This window comes from Ichthyophthirius multifiliis (genome assembly GCF_000220395.1).
Source record: "Ichthyophthirius multifiliis unplaced genomic scaffold scaff_1120509251146, whole genome shotgun sequence".
Classification (NCBI taxonomy): domain Eukaryota; phylum Ciliophora; class Oligohymenophorea; order Hymenostomatida; genus Ichthyophthirius; species Ichthyophthirius multifiliis.
In genome coordinates, this window is record NW_004086160.1 from 4,633 (window position 1) to 28,791 (window position 24,159).

General features: G+C 17.4%; 6 protein-coding genes across 6 annotated transcripts, besides 53 other annotated features; 3 read left to right on the forward strand and 3 right to left on the reverse strand. All coding sequences in view use genetic code 6, as the record gives it.

The window, feature by feature from the left end:
- Window positions 1–16: part of a microsatellite that runs on past the window's edge.
- Window positions 1–17: part of a microsatellite that runs on past the window's edge.
- Window positions 1–43: part of a microsatellite that runs on past the window's edge.
- Window positions 1–57: part of a microsatellite that runs on past the window's edge.
- Window positions 1–58: part of a microsatellite that runs on past the window's edge.
- Window positions 1–67: part of a microsatellite that runs on past the window's edge.
- Window positions 4–57: a microsatellite.
- Window positions 68–861: 794 nt separating the features above from the next.
- Window positions 862–930: a microsatellite.
- Window positions 862–2,382, reverse strand: IMG5_149030 (MORN repeat protein; the record flags this gene model as incomplete). Its single annotated transcript, XM_004030940.1, has 6 exons — window positions 862–1,179; window positions 1,265–1,442; window positions 1,491–1,671; window positions 1,719–1,776; window positions 1,819–1,900; window positions 2,170–2,382. Coding segments are annotated over 6 exons (960 nt in total), but the record flags the coding sequence as incomplete, so codon positions are not given.
- Window positions 1,186–1,253: a microsatellite.
- Window positions 1,927–1,993: a microsatellite.
- Window positions 2,383–2,503: 121 nt separating the features above from the next.
- On the forward strand, window positions 2,504–3,981 carry IMG5_149040 (protein kinase domain protein; the record flags this gene model as incomplete). Its single annotated transcript, XM_004030941.1, has 3 exons — window positions 2,504–2,763; window positions 3,091–3,781; window positions 3,949–3,981. The coding sequence occupies 3 exons, from the start codon at window positions 2,504–2,506 to the stop codon at window positions 3,979–3,981; spliced, it is 984 nt and encodes a 327-aa protein (XP_004030989.1).
- Window positions 2,770–2,827: a microsatellite.
- Window positions 2,981–3,040: a microsatellite.
- Window positions 2,996–3,083: a microsatellite.
- Window positions 3,001–3,044: a microsatellite.
- A 688-nt stretch (window positions 3,982–4,669) lies between the features above and the next one.
- Window positions 4,670–4,735: a microsatellite.
- Window positions 4,736–4,753: 18 nt separating this feature from the next.
- Window positions 4,754–4,802: a microsatellite.
- Window positions 4,803–4,855: 53 nt separating this feature from the next.
- Window positions 4,856–4,900: a microsatellite.
- Window positions 4,860–4,891: a microsatellite.
- Window positions 4,893–4,924: a microsatellite.
- Window positions 4,925–5,023: 99 nt separating this feature from the next.
- Window positions 5,024–5,048: a microsatellite.
- Window positions 5,049–5,062: 14 nt separating this feature from the next.
- Window positions 5,063–5,109: a microsatellite.
- Window positions 5,064–5,106: a microsatellite.
- Window positions 5,110–6,031: 922 nt separating the features above from the next.
- Window positions 6,032–6,062: a microsatellite.
- A 324-nt stretch (window positions 6,063–6,386) lies between these two features.
- Window positions 6,387–6,439: a microsatellite.
- A 133-nt stretch (window positions 6,440–6,572) lies between these two features.
- Window positions 6,573–6,624: a microsatellite.
- Window positions 6,625–7,442: 818 nt separating this feature from the next.
- Window positions 7,443–7,518: a microsatellite.
- A 110-nt stretch (window positions 7,519–7,628) lies between these two features.
- Window positions 7,629–7,667: a microsatellite.
- Window positions 7,630–7,687: a microsatellite.
- Window positions 7,633–7,687: a microsatellite.
- Window positions 7,688–8,209: 522 nt separating this feature from the next.
- Window positions 8,210–8,288: a microsatellite.
- Window positions 8,289–8,445: 157 nt separating this feature from the next.
- Window positions 8,446–9,554, forward strand: IMG5_149050 (hypothetical protein; the record flags this gene model as incomplete). The annotated part of the gene is made up of 2 exons (XM_004030942.1): window positions 8,446–9,246; window positions 9,489–9,554. 2 exons carry the CDS (start codon window positions 8,446–8,448, stop codon window positions 9,552–9,554), a joined length of 867 nt encoding a protein of 288 aa, XP_004030990.1.
- Window positions 9,555–12,030: 2,476 nt separating this feature from the next.
- On the reverse strand, window positions 12,031–13,514 carry IMG5_149060 (nucleoside transporter family protein, putative; the record flags this gene model as incomplete). Its single annotated transcript, XM_004030943.1, has 2 exons — window positions 12,031–12,138; window positions 12,963–13,514. 2 exons carry the CDS (start codon window positions 13,512–13,514, stop codon window positions 12,031–12,033), a joined length of 660 nt encoding a protein of 219 aa, XP_004030991.1.
- Window positions 13,515–13,580: 66 nt separating this feature from the next.
- Window positions 13,581–13,610: a microsatellite.
- A 666-nt stretch (window positions 13,611–14,276) lies between these two features.
- Window positions 14,277–14,320: a microsatellite.
- A 78-nt stretch (window positions 14,321–14,398) lies between these two features.
- Window positions 14,399–17,270, reverse strand: IMG5_149070 (nucleoside transporter family protein, putative; the record flags this gene model as incomplete). Its single annotated transcript, XM_004030944.1, has 6 exons — window positions 14,399–14,424; window positions 15,134–15,163; window positions 15,213–15,269; window positions 15,834–16,062; window positions 16,087–16,313; window positions 16,625–17,270. The coding sequence occupies 6 exons, from the start codon at window positions 17,268–17,270 to the stop codon at window positions 14,399–14,401; spliced, it is 1,215 nt and encodes a 404-aa protein (XP_004030992.1).
- Window positions 14,472–14,517: a microsatellite.
- Window positions 14,958–14,999: a microsatellite.
- Window positions 15,467–15,515: a microsatellite.
- Window positions 16,381–16,422: a microsatellite.
- Window positions 17,271–17,324: a microsatellite.
- Window positions 17,325–17,351: 27 nt separating this feature from the next.
- Window positions 17,352–17,422: a microsatellite.
- Window positions 17,362–17,422: a microsatellite.
- Window positions 17,367–17,422: a microsatellite.
- Window positions 17,379–17,422: a microsatellite.
- Window positions 17,379–17,454: a microsatellite.
- Window positions 17,455–17,875: 421 nt separating this feature from the next.
- Window positions 17,876–17,920: a microsatellite.
- Window positions 17,921–18,156: 236 nt separating this feature from the next.
- Window positions 18,157–18,211: a microsatellite.
- A 221-nt stretch (window positions 18,212–18,432) lies between these two features.
- IMG5_149080 (isoleucine tRNA synthetase, putative) lies at window positions 18,433–22,194 on the forward strand. Its single transcript, XM_004030945.1, has 8 exons — window positions 18,433–18,465; window positions 18,514–18,695; window positions 18,803–18,937; window positions 18,985–19,073; window positions 19,114–20,578; window positions 20,623–20,841; window positions 20,924–22,050; window positions 22,111–22,194. The coding sequence occupies exons 1-7, from the start codon at window positions 18,438–18,440 to the stop codon at window positions 21,929–21,931; spliced, it is 3,126 nt and encodes a 1,041-aa protein (XP_004030993.1). The 5' UTR covers window positions 18,433–18,437; the 3' UTR covers window positions 21,932–22,050; window positions 22,111–22,194.
- Window positions 18,468–18,510: a microsatellite.
- Window positions 18,697–18,798: a microsatellite.
- Window positions 18,715–18,801: a microsatellite.
- Window positions 18,717–18,797: a microsatellite.
- Window positions 19,077–19,112: a microsatellite.
- Window positions 19,079–19,112: a microsatellite.
- Window positions 20,849–20,922: a microsatellite.
- A 55-nt stretch (window positions 22,195–22,249) lies between the features above and the next one.
- Window positions 22,250–22,294: a microsatellite.
- A 1,810-nt stretch (window positions 22,295–24,104) lies between these two features.
- Window positions 24,105–24,141: a microsatellite.
- Window positions 24,142–24,159: the final 18 nt, after the last annotated feature.

The following is a 24,159-nucleotide window of genomic DNA, read 5'->3' on the forward strand; positions in this document are numbered from 1 at the left end:
ATATATATATATAATATTTTATATAATTATTTATATATATATAATTTTAATAATATATTTATCATATTATTACAACTGAAATTATAGCTTTTTTAACAATATGTTCACTGCAAGAATTAAGTTTATCCGCTAACATTTTTCTTAATATAGGTATAAATTACGTAGGTATATGATTTTAAAAACAGAGTGCATTTGCAAATATTTCCACTGTCTACCATGTGTATATTAAAAACGATTTTAATAATAGTATTTCAGGAAGACTTTAATCTTATAATAATATATGAGGAAAATTTTAGGCATAGACATCTTGAATTTTCTGCTCTTACATTTTCGGAATTAATTGAAATAATATTTCAATGCAATTTTATATTTTTTCCTTTAAAGAAGTTATATTATGCATTTTTTTTTCTTTATAGTATGTAAGGCAATCATCATATAAAACTTTAAGTATGTTGTCATCTACGATTGTAAAACTGTTCTTTATATAATTAAAAAAAAAAAAAATGAATATTTTTTTTTTTTTATATAAAAAAAAACTTATGAAATTTTTAAACTTAAATTATTAAAGTTCTTTGTTAAGGCGACTATTTCGTTGTTTAATTTTTCTTTTTTCATTATTGTTTTGTATATAATACATGTTATTATTAAAAATATTGCAAAATATATTTTTTCTATCATTTACTTTAATATATATTTATATATATATTATGTATTTATTAATTTCTTATAATTTATTTATACTTATATATTATTTGATTAATTAAAAAATTCTTGAATAATAATATGTCAATTAATATAATTTTTAATATAATATATATTATAATCTTTTTAGTAATTATTTATCAATTTGAAAAGAAATATAAATAAAAATTTAATATATCTAAATAAAGTAAAAATACAAAATATAATAAATCTAAAAAAAAAAAAAATCATTTCTTTTTTTTAACTTCAGGTTCTATATTATCATAATAATAAACAATAGTCCATTAATTTTAAATTGCATTACATAATACTAATTTCGCAATTTTATCGCCTTCTTCTTTTTAAAATTCAACAATCTAGCCTAAACCATTAAACTAACTACTTAAAATTTATTATTATTATAAAATCTTGGCATTAGAACTATGTCTTAAAACATTAACCATAGTATAGGTTTTAAAGTATGTAATAATTTCGTTCCTAAGAATATATATATATATAAATATATATATATATATATATATATATATATATATATATATATATATATATATGAATTAAATACCATTTGTCTGGAGTTTTGTCTTCAAATTTAGGATAAGGACCTCCAACATATAGTTTTATTTCTTCCTATGTAACAAAAAATGGAAGAAGATTTTCTTTAAAAGTCTTTTTATCACTTTTTGAAAATGCTTCATTAAAATTTTAAAAAAATTCAATACAGCTTTACAATATTTCTTATTCTATATTTATTTATATTTTTTAATAACAAAAATATAATAAACAAAAACCTTTTTTTTTCAACATTTTTTCCATTTTTAATTCTTTTTACATCTTTGATTAAAATATTCCTTATACAAATTCTCCTTCCCATTTATTTCCTTACTTATCTATAAAATAACCTTCTCCATGCATTTTATGTTCTTTCCATTCCCCTTCATATAATGTTCCATCTGGAAATTCATAAATTCCCTATATATCTTTATATAAAGAAAAAATAATTATAAATATGTTATTACTTTTCCATTATGTTTTCCATCTTTCCATTCTCCAGAATAAATAGCACCACTGGTATATCTATTTTATTTTAAATATAATAATAAATCATTAAAAAAATACTTATAAACTCCAAAACCATTCATTTAATCATCTTCCCATGAACCCCTATATTCTTCGTTTCCAGCTTCATAACTTGTAGAACCTTTTGAAATTGAAAATAAAATTTATTATAGTATATATATATATAAATATTTATATATATATATATATATATATATATATATATATATATATAAGTTTATATATCTATCTATTTTTATAATTTTTTTTTTATTTTGTCTAAAAAAACAATCTACAAAAAATAATCACTAAAAAAATAGTTTATAGCTTTTTTTTGATTGAGTTTTTTTATTTAATTACTGAAATATAAAAAAACAATGCTAAAAAGTAATATATAAATAAATAATAAACCTTAAAATATTAAAACTCCTTCTCCATGTTTAACTTTTTAATTATTAAATAATTTCCATTAACCTTCATATACTAATCCATTTCTATATTCGAAACGTCCAAAACCTTCCTATTCAATTGTTTATTATAAATGTTCTTCTTTGGGAGGTTCAGGTTCTACAACTGGGGGTAATTATACGTTTGTTTTTTGTTTTTTTGACATAACTAAAAATAATAATATTTTATTTAAATATTTATTTATTTTAAATTAAATATGTTTCACAAAAAAAATATAAATAAAATTAAAGGATTGTAATATATTAAAAAAAAAAACATTTTTATCTTTATAAAAAAAATGTCAAACGATAAAATAAAAGAACTAGGATAATATTTAATTTTTTTAAAAAAAGAACTTGGAGAAGGTTCTTATGGTAAAGTTTACTAAGGCTTAAACCGTACAAATAATCAGTAAGTAGCAATTAAAATAATTGATCTAAAAAAAATACAAGAAAAATATAAAGATGATAATGATATATAAAAAAAAATAAAAAAAGAAATAGAAAATATGTAATTAATAAAAGGAAAAAATATAGTAGAAATGTTAGATAAAATAAAGTAAAAATATATATAAATATATAAATATATAAATATATATATATAATATATATATATATATATAAAATGTACAGTAAAAAATTATTTGAAAAATTAAAATCAATTTATAGAGATATAAAATATATATTTATAAATAAATTTTTTATTAAAAATGAATATTTTAAAATTTTTATTGCAATATTCTTAATTCATTATAATTTTTATTTTAGCATAACATTTTTATATTTAAATATATATTTATATAATTTTAAATTTAATTATATATTTTTATACATTTAATTTTTTATATTAATATAATTATAATTTTTTTTATTTCTATATAAAAAGAACTAAATCTAATTATTATATTATTCTTGAATTATGTACAGGAGGAAATTTACAATAACTATTAAATAAAAATGGGGGCTATATATCTGAAAACTAATCTATAAAAATTATTACTTAAATAATAGAAGGATATAAGATTCTCATTTCTAAAAACATGGTCCATAGAGATATAAAACCAGCAAATATTTTATTTAATGAAAATACTGCTAAACTTGCCGATTTCGGTTTTTCTAAAATCATTTCAAAATCTGATTATAATTCTGAATTAATTCATTCTTTAGTAGGTACTCCTTCTTATTGTTGCCCCTAAATAATTTCTAAATAACCATATTGTCCTCACAAAGCCGATATATGGTCTTTAGGTGTTCTTTTTTATCAAATGTTGTACCGAAAGTTACCTTTTACTGGGGAAAACTATTATGATTTATCGAAAAATATACTTGAGAAGCCTCTAAGTATACCAGAAATACCTCGTACTACCCCTTTAGTTAAGAAATTAATTGCTTCAATGCTTGAGAAAGATGAATATTAAAGAATTTCTTGGAATTAATTAATATTAGAAAATATATTTTAGCAATAAAATAATCCAGAGAAATTACTTGAATCCCTTAATAAATTTAATTCGATTGAAATTTAAAATATAGACCAAAAATTCAATGTAATGAAGTAGTATTGTCTAGAATATTTCAATGTAAGTAAAGAACCTTAAAATATATCTGATTTAATAGAAATAGGGGGAATATATTAAGATGTGCTTGAAGTATATATGAGATAATAGTCAAAGAACTCACATATTTAAAACGATATATTCAATGAATTTGCTAGTTCTGCTAATTAATCTTCTAAAATTTCATCAAGTACAATCAGCAATACTGCTTCTTTGACAAGTGAAGAGTTTAAAAGTTAAAATTATGAGGATTTGTACAATTAATAAGTAGTATTATAGTATAATTAGTCAACAATTAATATTTTGGTAAATAATTTTATCCAAAAAAGAAATAAAGGGATTTTTTTTATTCTTTTATCTTTAAAAATATTAGAATTTTAATAAACTAATAACAACTTAAATAATAATTGTGTACTTTTAACGTGCTTTTTTATGATAAAAAAAGGGTATTAAAAAATATATAGAGTATATAGGAGAATAAAATTAAATGAACCTGAAAAATATAATAAATTCTCAAAAGATTAATTTCAGTTATTTTTTGAGGATAAAAAAGCAAATATTTTAAGGCATTTTTTGATTTTTGATTTAAATTTAATAAAGGAAATTTTTGAATCTTTTTTTGAAAAAATAAAAGGATTTTTTTAAAAATAAAATTAAATATGCGATTTTTATCAAACAAGTAAGAAATTCTTACATTTAAAATGGGATGAGGCTAATGAATTTAATCCTTTTTTTAAAGAAATATTAGAAAAATTAAAAAGTTAATTTTATATTATTTTTAAAGAGGTTCAATGTAAGGATATCTTAGTTTTTTATTTATAATTTTAAGATATTTTAAATGAAAATTTTAATAAATAAGATTTTAATTTTGGAAAATATTATTAAATGTATGAATAGAATGATTAAGAATAATTATTATAATTTATAACATGATTTATATATATATTTTATATATATTAATAATATTTATTATTATTTTAGTTATAATTTTTTAAATTTTAAATCATTAAATATATAATATCTTTTAATTCATAATTATAAATATTAATAATTAATAAAAAAAATATATATTTATTTTTATTTTTAAAAGCATATAAAATTAATATATATATATATATATATATATATATATATTAATTTATAAATTTATAAATTTATAAATTTATATATAATTAGTCTCAATATTTTTAAAATTTTAACTTTTTAATATAAAATTTTTTAAATATTTTTATTATTTTCATATCTTTAAATTAAAATAATATTATAATTTTTATTTTTATTTTTATTTTTACTTATACATATTACATTTTTAAAATATTTTTTTAAATAATTTTATAAAATCAATTTTTAAATTTAATAATATTTATAAATATGTATAATTAAATAAAAATATAAAAAGTTTTAAAATTATATCATATAAATTATCTTATTATATTTTTACTAGTAATTTATTTTTAATATTAATAAATATTTTGTAATAAAGAATATAAAAATTAATTATTTTTTATAAATTTATGTTTACAAAATATTTATGTCATTAAAAAACCTTATTAAAACAAATATTATATAATTTATTTTAAAAGATTTTTACAAAATACTAAAAATAACTATGATAACTCAATTTTACTCTATTTATTAATAATCTTTAAAAATAATTTTCATATGCGTTTAATTAATACATGTTATATTACTAAAATAATATCTTTTATATTTTATTAATGATTTTTAATCTTAAAATTTAATACTTATATATAGTTTTTTTATTATTTTTTTAATTTAATTTTTATTTTATTTAAAAATATATATATAATAAATAATATCTTTATATCCATTTTTTAAAAATTTATTTTTTTATTTAAATTTTTCATTATAAAATTTTATTATCAAATAAAATAATATAAACATATATATTTAGTTTTTATTTTTATTTTTTTATTAAGATATATTTATTCAATTGTTTTCTTATTATTCTTTTGTTTTGTTTTATTATTATTTATATTCTTTTATATGTTCTTCTATACATTTTCTCGCAGCTCTCATATAACTAATTTTTTGTAAATAAGCGGAAAAATCATTTACATCAAAACCAAAATTAAAATAATATTAAGGTTCTTCTTAAATTTTTTTAAATAATTAATATTTTTAAACTGTAGTATGCTATTTTAAATCATATTAATTATTATCTAAATAATCAATGAGCATATTTGGTTCATTTTTTGTTGGTATATCTAAATAAATTTCGCATTCATCTTCTTCCATACTATTTTATTATTATCCATTAATTTAATTTCCATTATTTTAATTTTTATTATTCTCTTAATAATGATTATTTATCTTATGTTGATTGTTCATTTTTTATTTATATATATAAGTATATAGTATTAACTAATCTTTAATTTTATAATAATTATTTTTTTCAATTTTTAATATTAAAAATATATTTTATAAATTTTTATATTTTTCAAAAAGTTTTTTCTTTTTTTGATAATTTAAAAAATTGGAATTATATAAAATAATAATATATTTATATAAAAACTAAAAAAAAAAATTTCTGTTTTATATAAAAACTAAATATTTAAATATTTTTCAATTGTTTTTTTTCAAATTTATTTTCTTTTTTTATTCGGTCTTTTTTTTAAAAATAAATAAAATAATATTTTTTTTAAAATAAATATAATAATAATTTAAAAAAAATGATATATATATGCCTTTTTTAATTTTACTTAATTTTCTTTTACAATAATAAATTTAACAACAAGATCTCCTGGAATTTATTCGTCTGATTCTAAATTTCCCTAAATATACATATAAAAAAATATATAAATATATAAATATATATATATATATATATATATATATATATATATGTATTTTTTTTATATTCATATTTACTTTTTTAAAATATTTTATTATTTCTCCATCAATAACTTTTTTTGGAATCTAAATTTTTATATGATTCTTTTATTTAAAAACTCCAGTATTTTAACAATTTCTACATATTTGATATTTGTATAGTTACTTGCTTGAATATTTGCATTTACATACTGTATTTCTTTCAAAATATAATATTTTTTATCCTCCCATTTATATTTCTTATTCAGAAATCTGAAGTATTTATTCGATATTTGAGCCTTTTATTTATTTTTAACCATTATTATTATATTATTCTTATTTTAATCCATTTAACGTTTCATTTTTAATTTACTAATCATCAATATCATTAAATTCAAATGCCTTTTCAGTTCTTAATTTTAATTTAAAATTTATTTATAAATTAATACATTTTTAATAAACTACGTATATTTTTTTGGCATAAGAAATTCTTCCATTATAGTATTTTAATAATATTATTTATTTTTGATATCTTTAAAGTAAGTTTTTTAAAAATTCGATTAGTTTATATTATTCTAAAGTTAATTATCATATATCATTTTTTTTTAAGGATCAACCAATATTTTATATGCTCTTTTTTTTATTATATTATATTAAGTAAAATTTTAATCTATATATATATTTAATATTACTCATTTATTTTAATAAATTTTTCGTTTGATTATATTTCTGGGTTTTTATCTGGATGATAACTTTATACTAATTTATAATAAGTTTTTTTTATATCACCAAGAGAACTTTATTAATTTAAACCTAATAATTCTAAATTTATATTAATTTTTCTTTAATTATTTATATAAATAATATATATATATGTATATAAATAATATATATATATATATATATATATATATAGATATATATATATAATTGCTTTACCATATAAGTTTTAACTAACACTAAAATTATATTTTATTTTAAAAAATGAATTTTTTTTCAATTTAAATAATGATTTTATAAACATGTTTAATTATTAAGTTATAATAATAAATATATAATAATACATAATAATATATAATAATATAAAATTATAATAATTATTAAGATATTTATATTTACGTATATTTTAAATGTTATTATTTTTTATAAATTAATTTATAATTTTTTAATCATTTTATTTTTAACTATTAAAACTTTCTAATATTTTTTTGTTTAAATGTTTATACATTTAATTTTTTAAATATAATTTTTTATATAAATAATTGTAAAAGAATATATTTTTTTTAAATAAAAATTATAATTATCTTATTTTTTGTGTTAATTCAATATATTTAATAATATAAGACATTAAACAAATTTAATATTTTATAATTTTATAAACAATTAATTATTAATATAATAAAATACTTTTTTTTAGAATATAAAAATTTATTAATTATATTTTATTTATCTTGAATAATAAAAAAATATATGTAAATTTTTTATAATAATTAAATATTATTTAATTTATATTTTTTTTTTATTAAAATACTCATTATTTTATTTTAGAATTAATAAATAATAACATATTTTTATTATAAACTTATTGAAAAGTATATTTTACTATAACAAAATAAAATATTTATATTATATTTTTTTTAAAATTTAAATAATTATAATTCTTTTTAAAATAATTTTTATATTATATTTATTTATTAATTAATATTACCTTAAATAATAAACTTTAATCAAAAAAAAAATATATAAAAATATTCTTATAACAAAAAAAAAAAAAAAACTTTATAATTATATTAAAAAGAACAAATAAAAAGAAAAAAAAAGAAAAAATACTAAATAAAAATAGGAAATAGAAAAAAATGTAAAAACTCGGTTTAAATTAATTAAAAGAACGTATATTAATACTAAGTCCAACAGTTCAAGGCCGTTTAGAAAGTGAATTAAAAACTGACGATTTTCAATTAATCGAAAAGCTCGGCCAAGGAGCATTCGGTAAAGTATATAAAGCAAAATCTAAAAAGACAAACCAATTAGTAGCTTTAAAATAAATGGATAAATAACAAATAAAAAATTAAGGAATGTATAAATAAATTCAAACAGAAGTTAAAGTAATGTATACTTTAGACCATCCTAATATAATAAAACTATATAACCATTTTGAGGAAGAAAAAAGTATTTTTTTAGTCCTTGAATATGCCGGAGGTGGATAATTATGGAAAATATTAAGAGAAGTAGGTCGTTTTGATGAAAATACAGTAAAAAAATACATGGCCGATATACTATTAGCCGTTGAGTATTTGCATTCATAAAATCCGGCAATAATACATAGAGATATAAAACCCGAGAATTTAATTTTAAGTGAAGGCAGATTAAAATTAATAGACTTCGGATGGTCTAATTTTAAAAATAATGAAAGAAATACCTACTGTGGTACATTAGATTATTTGGCCCCAGAAATGATTCTAGAAAAAGGACATGATGAGAAACTCGATATATGGAGTCTAGGGGTTTTATTATATGAATTAATTACCGGTAAAGCACCTTTTGGAGTATCTAATTTAGTTAATGATTAGAATGAAATGAGGAGATAATTAGAATAAAATATACTATAAGGAAAGATCAATTTTCCTAATGATTTTCCAGTTTTAGCAAAGGATTTAGTAAATAGTTTGTGTAAAAAAGATCCTTAATAGAGAAAAAATTTAGGAGAAATTAAAAAACATCCATGGTTTATTATACATTAGAACGGAAAAACGATTTTTGAAGTAGAACCTTGGTGTCTCTCTTATGTTAAAACTAATATTTAGTAAAATTAGGCAGTTTTGGCAATTAATTAATTAGTAAAACCATTTGAAATTTAAGAAGGATTTTCGAAATAATTTATTGTTGATTTTGCTAATAGAATGCATCCGGATGTCGTTTAGAGTTTTTTATAAAGAATTTCTTAATAATAATTATGCTTAAGTGAAAATAATAATAATAATAATTATGAGGATTAAATTGAATATTTGAAAAATAAAATTGATTAATTAAACTTATATGTATAATAAATGAATAAGGAAAAAAATGAACTTTAAGTTGATTTTTAAGTCAAAGTCGAAGAATTAAAAAAAATAAAAGAAGAATTAGATAATATGAAAAATTAAGGATAAAATTTAGGTTTTTTTTAAAGATAAATTCTTATTTTAAAAGAAGAAAAGGAAAAACTTAAAAACGAAAATAATTCTCTTTATGAAAAATAAAGTGAATATGAGGGACAATTAAAATAATTTACTTATTAATTAAAATAATTCCAAGAACAAAAAAAGATTAGGAAAAATATAAATAAGAAAAAATTATTTTTTTGAAAAATTAAAAAACTTCAAGAAGATTTAGACTTGGCAAAAGGCGATTTAATTGAAATTAGTTAATAAAGAGAATAAGATATAATCATGTATTAATATAAAATATAAGTATTGGAAAAAAAAGGAGGTGTAGGAGGTATTTCATCGAATAATTGGGAAGAATTATTAAGAGAATTAAACAATTTGATAGAATAAATGAATAAGAAATTTGCAATAACTAAGAAGTAAATAGAAGTAATTGAGAAATATTCCCAAATGGAAAGTCAATTAATTAAATTAAAACTCGAAAGAAATAATTTAGAAGAAGATTTGAAACTATAAATATAAGAAAATTATGAAGAAGAAATGGATAAAATAAAAATTTAGTATAAAGACTAGATTGAAACCTTAAAGGAAGAATATGAGAAATAAATATAAGAATTACATATATAGGTTTAAAATCTAAAATACTTAGAAAATTAAATATTGGTAAATAATATTGAAAATAAGGGATTAAGGAACCAAAATTAAATATTGTAAAATAGTTTAAAAGAAATTAAATCTGATTATGAATAAAATAAAAAACTTAAAGTATTAATGGAAAATAAAATTAAAGAATTAGATAATGAAGTTGCTGATTTATAATAATGTATTAAAAAATATTAATTTTAAGCTAAAAAATGAATATTTTTTTTTTTTTTTCAGTTTTTATTTATGTTTTTTATAAGAATTAAATATATAAAACATGTTAATATATTCTTGTCTATATAATTCTATATTTTTTCTTTTTCTTAAAATAATTATTAATATAATTTTCATAATACATTTTTTATATAAATATAAATAATTTGTTTTTCTTATATATATACTATAAAATATTTATTTTAATAATTATATGGTTAGAAACATTCAAAATAAGCTAAATTTTTATTCTTTTAGAAAATATGTATGTTTATATCATAAAAATACTTTTAACTAATTTTACCTTTATGAAAGAAAAAAAAAAGTACATTATTATATTTATTTTAATAAATCTTTAGTATTAAAATTATTAATAAATATCAGTTTTATTTAAATTTTTCTTATATATTTTTTATAGTTTAACTCTTTATTTTCTATCTTTTTCCTTTTAAATTTATAGCATTTTTGAATAAATAATACTATAATGATCTAAAAAGATTATATTTTCTTTAAATTATTCAACATATTGTTGTTTTATCTTAATATTATAACCATTATTTAAAATTATTAATTATATAAAATTTATGAAATTTCATAAAATTTTATCGATTTTTAAACAATATGTTCACATTCTTATTAATTTTAAGTATTATGTGCACAAAGTTGTAAAAATATAATTATTTTCTTAACCATAAAAAAATTAAAAAGCATATATTTATCATATTTGAATTAAAAACTTGTTAAATATATTAAAAAATAAAATATAAATGCATTTATATTTGCATATAGTCATTCAATATAGATTGTACTTAATCTTTTAAAAATAATAAACTAAATACCGAATAAAAACATATAATAATTTTTTTTCTTTTAATTTATCTTATATTAAGATTGAAATAAAATATAAATAATAAAAAAACATGTATAAAACTATAAAAATAAATTATATATAAGATATATAAGATATATGCAATTTTATTAGGGCATATAAATTTCCTGTCTTTTGCAATAAGTTATAAAATAATTTGATAAATTCTATATATTATATTTGATATTAAAAGAAAGTATAAACTTTTAAAAATATAAAAAGCGAAATAATAAACAGTATGAAACATTTAATTTTGTAAATAAAAATTTTATATATTGAAAATGTATGAATTTTTAGAAACTTTTAAATTAAAATATTATTTATTGAAAAATAAAATAATATAATATTTCGAATAAGAATAAAAGTATGCTAACTGGAACTTAAAAAATAAATAGTTAAAGATATATGAATATATGTATTTTCTAAAATTATTTAATAATATAAAATTAAATTAATATTATGAAAACAATATATATGATATAATATTAATAATAATAAAAAAATAATTAGTTCTTTGTATATAAAAAATAAAAGTAATAAAAAGAAATAATATATTTATAATTGTATAAAAATCATTTTTTTTCAAAAACTACGGCCATTATTGTTCCAATAGTAATACCAAATGTCAAAAAGAAAACATTAACGTAATTTATAAAATCTCTATCTTTAGAATTTGTAGTCTTTTAAGTTGCCACAATTATTAAAATAATAGTTACCATTCCTTTCGTTAAAGCAAAAATAAATAAAAGGAAACTTTAAAAGAAATCATTTTACATATCTTCCGAGATTTTTTAATTAGCAATCGATAAAAAAAAATATAGAATGAAAATCTTGAAACAACTATTGCATATGCAAATAATCGTTTTTATAAAAATTTAATTCCTCCTAATAATTTTCCAATTGTATCGCCTATATTAAAAATCAAAAACATTAAAATAGGTGCATAAGGTAATTAAAAATGACTATATTTAGGGTATTAGAAAACTGAGACACCAGGAAAAAGCATAAAAGTCTAAACCTAATTGATAAATATAAAAAAAGGATTAAGTCCTACCAATTATAAGCAACTAAAAAGTTTATAGAATATAGATTTATTATAATTATTAACAATATCCAATTATTAAGACGTTTAAATTTGTTTAATACTCAATATTTATTAAATAGTCTACATATTTAAAGGTGGTTATACTTAATTATCATTATTAATAGCTAGTTAGTTATCTTAAACATTATCAATTTCATTTTATGAACTATGAATTGTTTATTTTTATAGTTTATTTTAAAATTATTAAAGTTAGTCTCTTTTCATAACGGCTTTATAATAGTCGCCATTTACGAAAATAGTTATACATATACTTCCTACTAAATAAAAACCTGCTGCTACTCCAAAATATAAAGCAACTCCATTATCTTATTCTTTTATTCCATAAGTTCATAAGGCGAGTAATCTAAAAAGATTCATAATAATACCTGACAAAGCTGTAAAAGTCCAATAAATGTTTACTAATAATCTACTTTGGGTAGCTCCAGAAATAGCTACGGAAGAATTATTAGCAATACTATCCATAGTTCCTTAGAATATTAAAATAATGAATACTAGGATAATGCCAGCCTATGTTTATTAAAGGTACACACTTACCAAACATAAAGAAATTAGAGATAATATTGCTCCTCTTAAAGAAAAAGGAATAGATTTTTCAAATGGAATATTATGTCCTATTATTGTCAAAGTAACTCCGACTAAAAAATTAGAACACATAATCGGAATTGGGAAGTAAAAAGCAACATCTACGAAATTATTTTTTGGAAATTTATCTTAGAAAAAATGTAAAGCATTTAAAATGGCATTCAAACCAGTCAAAGCACTTATACCTAATAAAGCAAATGTGAATTTGTGGAAAAAAGTTATTGAAGGTATTTTTACATAGTTTTTTTCAGCTTCTGATGCTTTTGGTGACTTTTTCTAAGAAGATTAGATTTCTTATATTACTAATTCGGCAATTTATTTATTTATTTTTAATTCTTATTAGTTTGTTTCTTTTACAAATTCGGCCATTTATTTATTTTATTATTATATTGTATTTAATGTATTTTATTTTTATTCCATTTGATTTGATTATATATTTTTTTTATTTTGATTTTTTTTGATTTTATATATTGAATAATATAATATTTTTTTTTAATTTAAGCTTTTGTTTTATTAACTGAGGTTATTTTTATTTTAGTAATTTTTTTTGTTTTTACATATTAAAAATAAATGATAAAATATACTAAATTTAAAATATTGTAATTTACTATGATAAAAAACTAAGTAAATTAAATTTTAAATGAATAATATAGGATTCTATAAAATTTATAATAATTTTTTTATTGAAAATAAGAAATATATTAAAATTAAAGGAATAATATAATAAATGTATATAAATATATTTTAAAATTAAAAACAATTTATTTTATTTTTATTTATGAAAAATATATTTAAAATTTATTTATAATTTTAATTTTTATTTTAAGTGTTTAAATATTTTTTGTTTTATTTCTGTAAATTTTAATTATTAAGATAAAATAAATATAAAATCATATATTTTAAATAAAAAAAATATATAAAATAATATTCAATTAATAGTATAATTTATCTTTTAATTTTTAATAAATAAATTGTAGAATGTGTATTAAATTAATTTTAGCCTTTTTTAATTAATTATAATAATATTTTTTGCTATGAAGTTAATATTTCATAATTCGAATTTTCTATTAAATTTTTATGTTCTAATATATTAGAAAATTTTAAAAAATAACTTATTTTGAATTAAAAGTTATTTAAATTAAAATATAAAATGATTTAAATAATAATTATAAAATAATGTTTAATTAATTCATTTATTATATAAACAACAAAATGGCATAATATATAAAAATAGAATTATTTTATTTATATATTCAAAAAATTAATATAAGATTAAAAACTACTTATCAAATAAATAATAGTATATTATTTTTAAATAAAAAAAAAAAAAATTTAAAATATAGATATAAAAATATTATATATATACATATAATATACAGTTATAACATAATTTTTAAAAAATAATAAATAATATAATAAGTATATTCATTTATTAATTTTATATTTTTTGATTCTTTTAATAATATTTAATATAAATTAAAATGTTTTTATGAAATAAAACATATAAGAAGGAAAATTATTTATTAAATAATTAATTTTATATATTTATATTAATTCATTTTTAATTAATTATAACCTAAAATTATATTTTTATTTAATATCTTCATAAGATATAAAAAGACTTAACTTTTAAAAAATTTGAGTATTTTAAATACTAAAAACTTTAAATTTATACAATAAATATTTTTTCAAAAACTATCTGATCTTTTTTATTATATTTAACTTAATTTTACTAAAAAGAATATTATTTTTTTTATTTAATAAGTTATTTAAATATTAACAATTTTTTTTTTATTTTATTTTGAATGTTTATAAAAATAAAATAAATATTTTAAAAATTTAGTAAATATTTTATTTTATATTTAATTAGAGTAATTATACAATTTTATTCGGCTCCATAAATTTAATGTCTGTTCCAATATCTAATAAAATTTTTAATAATTTATATAAATATAAAAAATTAAAGAAATAATTATTAAAAATTTTACAATATAAATCAAATTATTTATTATTAAGAACTTTGTAATATAAAAAATTAATTATTGATTTATAAAAAAAAAAAAATACATTATAACATTTAAAGTTGAAAAAAATTTGGAATATTGACAAATGTTTAAACAAAACCTTTAGAAAAAATGATATTATTTTATCAAATTCTAATTAGAAAAGGTTCTTTTAACTTAAATAAGTTGAATAATATTACACTAAACCATTTAATATTATTTGTTTTATCTAAAGCCAATATATATATTCACATATTTAAATACAGTAGATATTTATATATATTTAATAATTATATTATTACTTTTGTATTATGTTTTTTATTTTAAAAAGTAATTATATATTATTAAAAATATTTATTAATTATTATAATTATGAAATATAATTTTTTTTTTTTATTTTAAATAATTTTTTACAAGAATATTTTTAAAACGCCTTTTCATTATAATTGCCCATATTATGATTTATTTATAATCAAGCTTAAAAATAACTAGTTTAATATTTAAGTATTATCTTTTTCTAATTATATTTAAAAAGACTTTAAATTTATATAATGTTTTAAAAATAAACTCAACAAAATAATAACATTTTTTAAAATGATATAATAAATATTAATAACTACTTTATATATATAAAAAATATAATAAAAAGGTTATAAAAAAATAATTTAAATATAAAAAAAAATACAGTTTATTTTTAAAATCAAAGCCATTAAAGATCCAACAGAAACACCTAAAGTTAAAAATAAAATATTCATGTGACTAATTAAATCTCTATCTTTAGAATTAGTAGCCCTTTAAGGTCCCACAGTCATTAAAATAGAAGATACCAATCCTTTTGTAAGAGCAAACATAAATATTAGGAAATATTAGAAAAAATCATTTTACATATCTTAAGATCCTTGCAAATTAGCAATCTAAATAAATAAAATAAAAAATACAAATCTACAAATAACAATTCCAAATGCAAACTATGCTTTTTATAAAAATTTAAATCCTCCACCTAATGATTTTCCAAATATATCGCCTATATTAAAAATCGTAACCATTAAAATAGGTGCTACAGGAAATTTAACATAAGTATATTTAGGTTTTTAGAAAACTGAGACACCGGGGTAAAGCATACTAGTCTAAACGCAACTAACAAATATAATAAAAGGCGCAGGCCCTATTTTTTTCAAAAAATTAGAAAATTTATTCAATAAAGGTATATTTTATTAGCTATCAAAAACCAATTATTAAGCAGTTTACATTTATTAAACACTTTACATTTATTATGAATTCTATATATTTGAAGATTTATATACTTAAATTTTATTATCAACAGCTGCTATCTACTTGCTTTAAATTTTTTCAACTTCATTTTCTATAGATGGAATTATTTATTATCGATATTGTTCTAATTTTTTATTCTCAGCTCATCTCTTTCAACAACAGCTTTGTAATAATCACAATTTTTGAATTTATTTATAAATATACTTCCTGTTATATAAGAACCGGCTGCTACTCCAAAATATAAACCAGTCCCTTTATCTAAATCTTCTATTCCGAAAGTTCCTAAAGCAGTTAATCTCAAAAGATTCATAATTAGACCAGACAAAGATGTAAAAGTCAAATAAATGCCTATTAACACACTATTTTAAGTAGCCATAGCAAGCGTTAGGCAACAATTATTACTTATACTAACTACAGTTCCTTAGAATGATTAAATAATGAATACTAGTACGATACCAATGTATGTTTCTTTAAGAAAAACACTTACCAAACATAAAGAAGCTACTGATAAGCTAGATACTCTTAAAATAATAGAAATATAATTTTAAAAAGGGATTGCATTTCCTATTACAGATAAAATTGCTCCGACTATAAGACTTGAGCACATAATAGGAATTGGAATAAAAAAAGAAACATTCAAAAATTATTATTTGGGAAATTTTTCTTGGAAAAAATCTAATGCATTTAAAATAGCGTTCCAACCTGTTAAAGAACATATGCCCAGAATAGCTAATGATAATTTGTGAAAAAGGGTTACTGAAGGCATTTTTTCATAGTCTTCTGTTGTTTATTAGCTTTATTGTGTATTAGTTTGGATAATTTATATTTTTTCTGTTACTAATTCGGTCATTTTTTTATTTTATTGTTATGAGTTTTTTTTTTTTTTTTATGGCTTTTGTTTTTAAGTTTATTCTTATATTTTTATTTAAAAATTATATTTATATTATTTTTTACTTTATTATATTTTTTTATTTTTTTATTTTTTTTATTTTTTTTATTTTTAATGAATATTTATTTTATGTTTATATTTATTTACAGGATTTTTATTAAATTTGTGGTTCAAATATATTAATTTTATATAACCTATTTTAATATATTAAATTAAGCTCTTTTATATTTGAATATTTATTTCTTATTTTAATTTTAGTTTATAAAATTATAAGATATAAAAAAAATGTAAGTTTGTATATCAAAAATCCAAAAAAAAAAAATTATTTATTTTTGATATGATTAAAAATATATAAAATTATAGTATAAATATAATAATTGTATTGTATTGTTAAGTTAATTTTATATTTTATTTTTTATATTTGTTAACTAATATAATAATTTACTAAGTAATAGATTTAAAATTAAATTAATAAAATAGGAAAAACCATAAAACTTTAATATTTTAACAAATAAAATAATAAAATTTATAAGAAAATATTATTGTTAAAAAAAATAAAATATTAGATATTATTATTATATATATTATTTAATTAATTATTATTAAATATACTAAAAAATATTGTATTTAATAATTTTAATATTTAAATTTTTTTATAATATACTACTTTTTATTCTATTTATTTTATTTCAAATTTTAAAATTCATACATGATTTTATAATGTGACGATATTAAATTTATATTTATTGAAGACTATATATATGAAATATTATTATAAATAAAAATTTCGTTGTAATTGTTTATTAATTATAATGTTCATTTTTTTTTAAATAAAAAAAGAAATTCTTATATATTATAAATATTATATATATATATTTTATAAATATATATAAAATATATATAATTTACACTTTACTTTATTAATTTAGCAAATATATTTTTTTTTTTAATTTTATATTTTTTTTTTGATTTATTAGCTCTATATATATAAAATATTAGTATTTAATTTATATATATAATTAAAGTATAAATTATTTTTGTTAACATGTAATTTTTTGTATCTCAGCAAATAAATTAATATTTAATATTAAAATAAATCTTTTATTATAATAAAAAATTAATAATAAAATGGATAAAAAAAATACCTTTAAAGAACGTAAAAAAAAATAATATAAAATAAAAAAAAAAAAATATACAAATATAGTATAAGAAATACCAGATTTCCCTAAAAACGAGGAATAAATTCTTTTATTTTGGGAATAAATAGACGCATTTAAATTATAACTTGAGAAAACTAAAAATTATCCACCCTTTACTTTTTACGACGGACCACCATTTGCAACTGGTTTACCTCATTACGGAAACTTATTAGCAGGAACAATAAAAGTAATTATATATATAAGTAAAATATATAAATATATAAATATATAAATATATAAATATATAAATATATATATATATTTATATATATATATATATATATATATAAATAGGATGTTGTTTGTAGATATGCATCTTAAAATGGAAAATATGTAGAAAGAAGATTCGGTTGGGATTGTCATGGTCTTCCTATTGAATATGAAATCGATAAGAAATTGTAGATTCAAACTAGATAAGATGTCTTTAAAGTATTATTAAATATAAAATATTTAATATATATCTATATAAATATAAGATGGGTATTGATAAATATAATGCTGAATGTCGTAGTATTGTGATGAGATATTCTAAAGAATGGAGAAGTATAGTCAATAGATTCGGCCGGTAAAAAAAAAAATATATAAAAAAAATATATATAAAAAAGATGGGTTGATTTCGATAATGATTATAAGACTTTAGACTTAAATTTTATGGAATCTGTATGGTATGTATTTAAGTAAATGTTTGAAAAAGGCTTAATTTATAGAGGTTGTAAGGTTATGCCTTATTCAAATGGATGCAATACAGTCTTATCAAATTTCGAAACATAACAGAACTACAAAGAAGTGGATGATCCAGCCTTATTTGTTGCTTTTAATACTAAAAATGATCCCAAAACACGTTTATTAGCTTGGACTACTACTCCTTGGACTTTACCTTCTAATTTAATGTTAGCGGTCAATAAAGACTTTGATTATTTGAAAGTTTTAGATAAAAAAACTTAAGATCATTATATTATTGCGGAATGCAGAATCGGTACTTTTTATAAAGATAAGAGCAATTATACAATAATTGAGAAGTTAAAAGGAGAAAAATTATCAGGAATCGAATATGATCCGTTATTTCCTTATTTCGAATAAAGAAGATAAAATGGCTGTTTTAGAGTTATTTGTGCAGATTTTGTGACCTCAGATACTGGTACTGGTATAGTACATGTAGCTCCTGGTTTTGGTGAAGACGATTATAAGATTTGTGTTAAAAATTCTGTTATTAAACCTGATGATCCACCTGTTCCTGTAGATGATAATGGCTATTTTACAGAAGAAGTAGCTGATTTTAAAGGTGTTTATGTAAAAGATGCTGACAAATTAATAAGAAAAAATCTAAAGGAAAGAGGATATTTATTAATTGATGCTTCAGTTAAACATAATTATCCTTATTGTTGGAGATCAGAGACTCCTTTAATTTATAAGGCTGTACATTGCTGGTTTATTAAAGTCACCGCAATAAAAGAAGATCTGGTTTAGAATAATAAAAAAGCATACTGGGTACCTAAATTCGCTCAAGAAGGTAGATTTAATAACTGGCTTTAAAATGCATCAGATTGGTGCTTTTCTAGATCCAGATTTTGGGGAAATCCGATACCTATATGGGTTTCTTCAGATTTCGAGGAAGTAGTGTGTATAGGTTCAATTGAAGAATTAAAGAAATTAACTGGAGCGACTGAAATTAAAGACTTACATAGAGATTTTATAGACCATTTAACTATTCCTTCGAGCTAAGGTAAAGGCGTTTTGAGAAGAGTTGATGAGGTTTTTGATTGCTGGTTTGAATCAGGAGCTATGCCTTATGGATAGGTACATTATCCGTTTTCTATTTCTGAGGAGGACTTTAATAAAAGATTCCCAGCTGATTTTATCGGGGAAGGTATAGATTAGACTAGAGGATGGTTTTATACTTTAAATGTTATCTCAACGGCTATGAGAAATCAAAATCCGTATAAAAATTTAATTGTAAATGGTATCGTTTTAGCTGACAATGGTAAAAAAATGTCCAAGTCTAAAAAGAATTACCCAGATCCAGTTGAGGTGGCTTAGAGACATTCAGCTGATGCTATTAGACTTTATATGGTTTTTTTAATATAAATATATGCAAATAATATATATTTTTTTAGATTAATTCACCTTTAGTAAGAGCTGAAGAATTATCTTTTAAAGAAGAAGGTGTTTTTGCAGTTAAAAAAGATGTGTTCTTGCCTTGGTATAATGCATATAAGTTCCTTATTTAGAATATTACTAGATGGGAAAATTAAAGTGGTAAAAAATTCTAATTTGATGAGAAACTTTCAATTGATAAAAATATTTTAAAAAACCCTACAGATAAATGGATTATTGTAAAAAATATAAATATATATATATATATTATATATATATATATATATATATATATATGTGTATTCATATATATAAATATAGGCTTCTTGCTAAAATTTAATTAATTATGTAAGAATTGAAATGGAGAAATATCATTTATATAATGTAGTACCTCGTTTAGTTACTTTTTTGGAAAATTTAACTAATTGGTACATTAGATTAAATAGATAAAGAATAAAAGACGAAGAAGGTTAGGATGATTAATTAACAGCCATAAATGTATTATTTAATGTAATTTTAAACTCGACAATTTTAATGTCTCCTTTAGTACCTTTTATCACTGAAAGTTTCTATTAAAATTTAGTTTTGGCAATTCCTTAAGATTCACACTATTATGAAAAATCTGTTCATTTATTGAGAATTCCAGAACCGAAATAAGACCTTTTGGATGAAAAAGTAGAAATTGACTTCGAAAGAATGCAGACTATAATTAATTCGTCTCGTTAAATAAGAGAAAAGAGAAAAGTCTCATTAAAATAACCTATTAAATCTTTAACTATTATCAATAGTGATAAGGAGTTTCATGACAGTTTGAAAGATCATATTTAATATATTGAAGAAGAAATAAATACACCTTCCGTAAATGCAGAATTAAACGTAGATAAATATGTAGAATATAAATCAACACCAAATCATAAAATTTTAGGGTAAAAACTTTAGAAAAACTATAATAAAGATGTCAAATAAGCAGTGAATGTTTTAAATTAAGAATAAATCGCTTAATTATAAAAGAAGGTTTTGTTTAAATTTTGGGACATAAATTATAATTAGAAGATTTCTTAATTGAAAAATAATACAAGAAAAATGTTCTTGCAGAAAATCTAGAATTAGGAGGAGAAAACGAATATATTTTATTATTGGATTTATCTTAAGATGAAAAGCTTAAATAAAAGGGAATTGTAAGAGAATTTACTAGTAGAGTTTAGAAGACTAAAAAAGAATGCGGATTATAGGCTGATGACGATATTATTATTTTTATAGATTTTACTAAAGCACCTAAATTATAAGCTGTTATTAATGATGATTTATAAAATATAATTAAAACTTTGAAAAAACCAGTCTAAAATATGTCTGAAAAAGCACCAGGATTATAATAAGTAGATAAATCTCTTAAAAATTTTGAGATTGATGGCGAAACTTTCAAAATCGAACTATACTATAATAAAAAGGTTAAAATATATTTATTATATATAAATTATTGTATATTAATATTTTTTATTTATTTATAGAATTGAAGAAATGATTGGTAAAAAAAAAATACATATTAATTATTATTTAGTCTTTTTAATATAATAAATAAAATATTTTTATTTAAAAAAGTTTTTATATATAAAAATGGATTCATTTATTTAAATTTAATATTTGAAAATATAAATATATACATATATATATATATATATATATATATATATAACATGTTTTATTTCTATATAAGAAATCAATCTTTAAAAAAACTTGCAAAACTAATAATGGTCTTTTTTTATATTGAATATTTAAAAAAATATCTTAAAAAATAATATAACATCAGAACAAGCAATATGTTTAATGTTTATATGTTTACTTGTTATGATGTTTTTTATGTAATTTATTTAATAGAATTTAATCAATAAAAAAAAAATCAAAAAGAATGGATAAAAGCTAATGACTATTTTAAAAACTAATTAAATATTAAAATAAAAATAGAACAGTTAATATATATAGAGCTTTTATAAGTATTTTTAATCTAATTTTTAAGGTTATTTCCATTGCCCATTTTCGCGATTATATTTTTTTTACAGAATAATATTATGAATATAACGAAAATAACTAAATAAACTTTTGGGTTTTATGATCACACAAAAATTTAAAATGTTAAATTTTCATAAATATTTAAATTCTTTATATTGGGTAATTGTTACTATGTATACCCTAAGATATGGATATATAGCTTATTATACTCCTAATAAAAAAATAACTGTAGCATGTATAACTCTTTTTTAATTAAGGAATTCTCGCCTATTTATTAAATGCTATAGGTCCTATAGTCTCTGAGTTGACCAAAGACTTGAAATATTCTAAACTTAAAATGAATACTCTTATTTACACTTATTTCTTATAAGAATAAGTAGTAGTTATTAATTGTAAGTCAGGAAATATTTTTCAAATTTAAATTTAAAAAATATTAAATAAAATGAAGCAAGTACCATTAATCTTAATTAACTTTTATGAATTTTTAAAAAAGTACAACTCATTCAGTATAACTTTTTAAATATAATTTTTTAGATTTTTTTAAGAAAATTATCCTATATAATATATAATATAAGAATAGAGGTTTTTATTTGATAAAAAATACTCTATAAAGGACAACAAATTTAACAATGTAAATTTTTTGATAAGAAGGTATTATATATTAAATATTTATGTTCATTTTTTAAATAAAAAGTAATGTTTAAAATAAATTAGATAATGTATAAATCATTTTATAAATAAGACTAGATTTAGATTTCTGATGATATATAATTTATTAGTGAAGGAAATATTTATTTAAATTATAAAAGTGTCAGAATACCAATTATTATATTAATTATTAATTATGAAAGAGGATTTTTTAAAATCTGATAAAAGATTTTCATTTAAGATTTTTAAAAAAAAAATATGTTGAGTCTAGTGCATAAATTTTTAATTTTTCAGTCTTACAAAACATATTTTTTCAAATTGTTTATAGGTTAACTCATTTTTTAATATACAAGGATTTTAAAATATTATAGTAAAAAAGAAGACTAAATTTGAGGCGATAAATTTAAAAGGAAAATTAAAATATATTGAGATGTAAATAGAAAATATATATATATCATTAATGAAATTAATAATACTGCTTTATAGTATATTATTAATTAGAATTGTATAGACGAAGATTTTAACGATTCTAACGACTTTTTAAAATTAAATTATTTGTGCTAATACTTAAGAATTTTATTAAATTTATTTTCGGAAAAATACATTTAAAAAATATATTTTAATCATATAATAAAAACATTAATTATATTTTTTATAAAAAAAATTAAAATAAAGAAAATTAATTTAAAAAATATATACATACATAATATTTTAAAGTAGAAAATATCTTAAGTAATTTATTATACTGTAATATAGAAATTTAATAACTTGTTGAGAAAAGATAAAAATTAAGTAGTTAACACATTTCCTTAGGAAATTCTTCTTATATATAAAATCAAAATTAATAATAATATTAAAATATAATATTAAAATAGTCAATATTATTAATTTTTTCTTAAAAT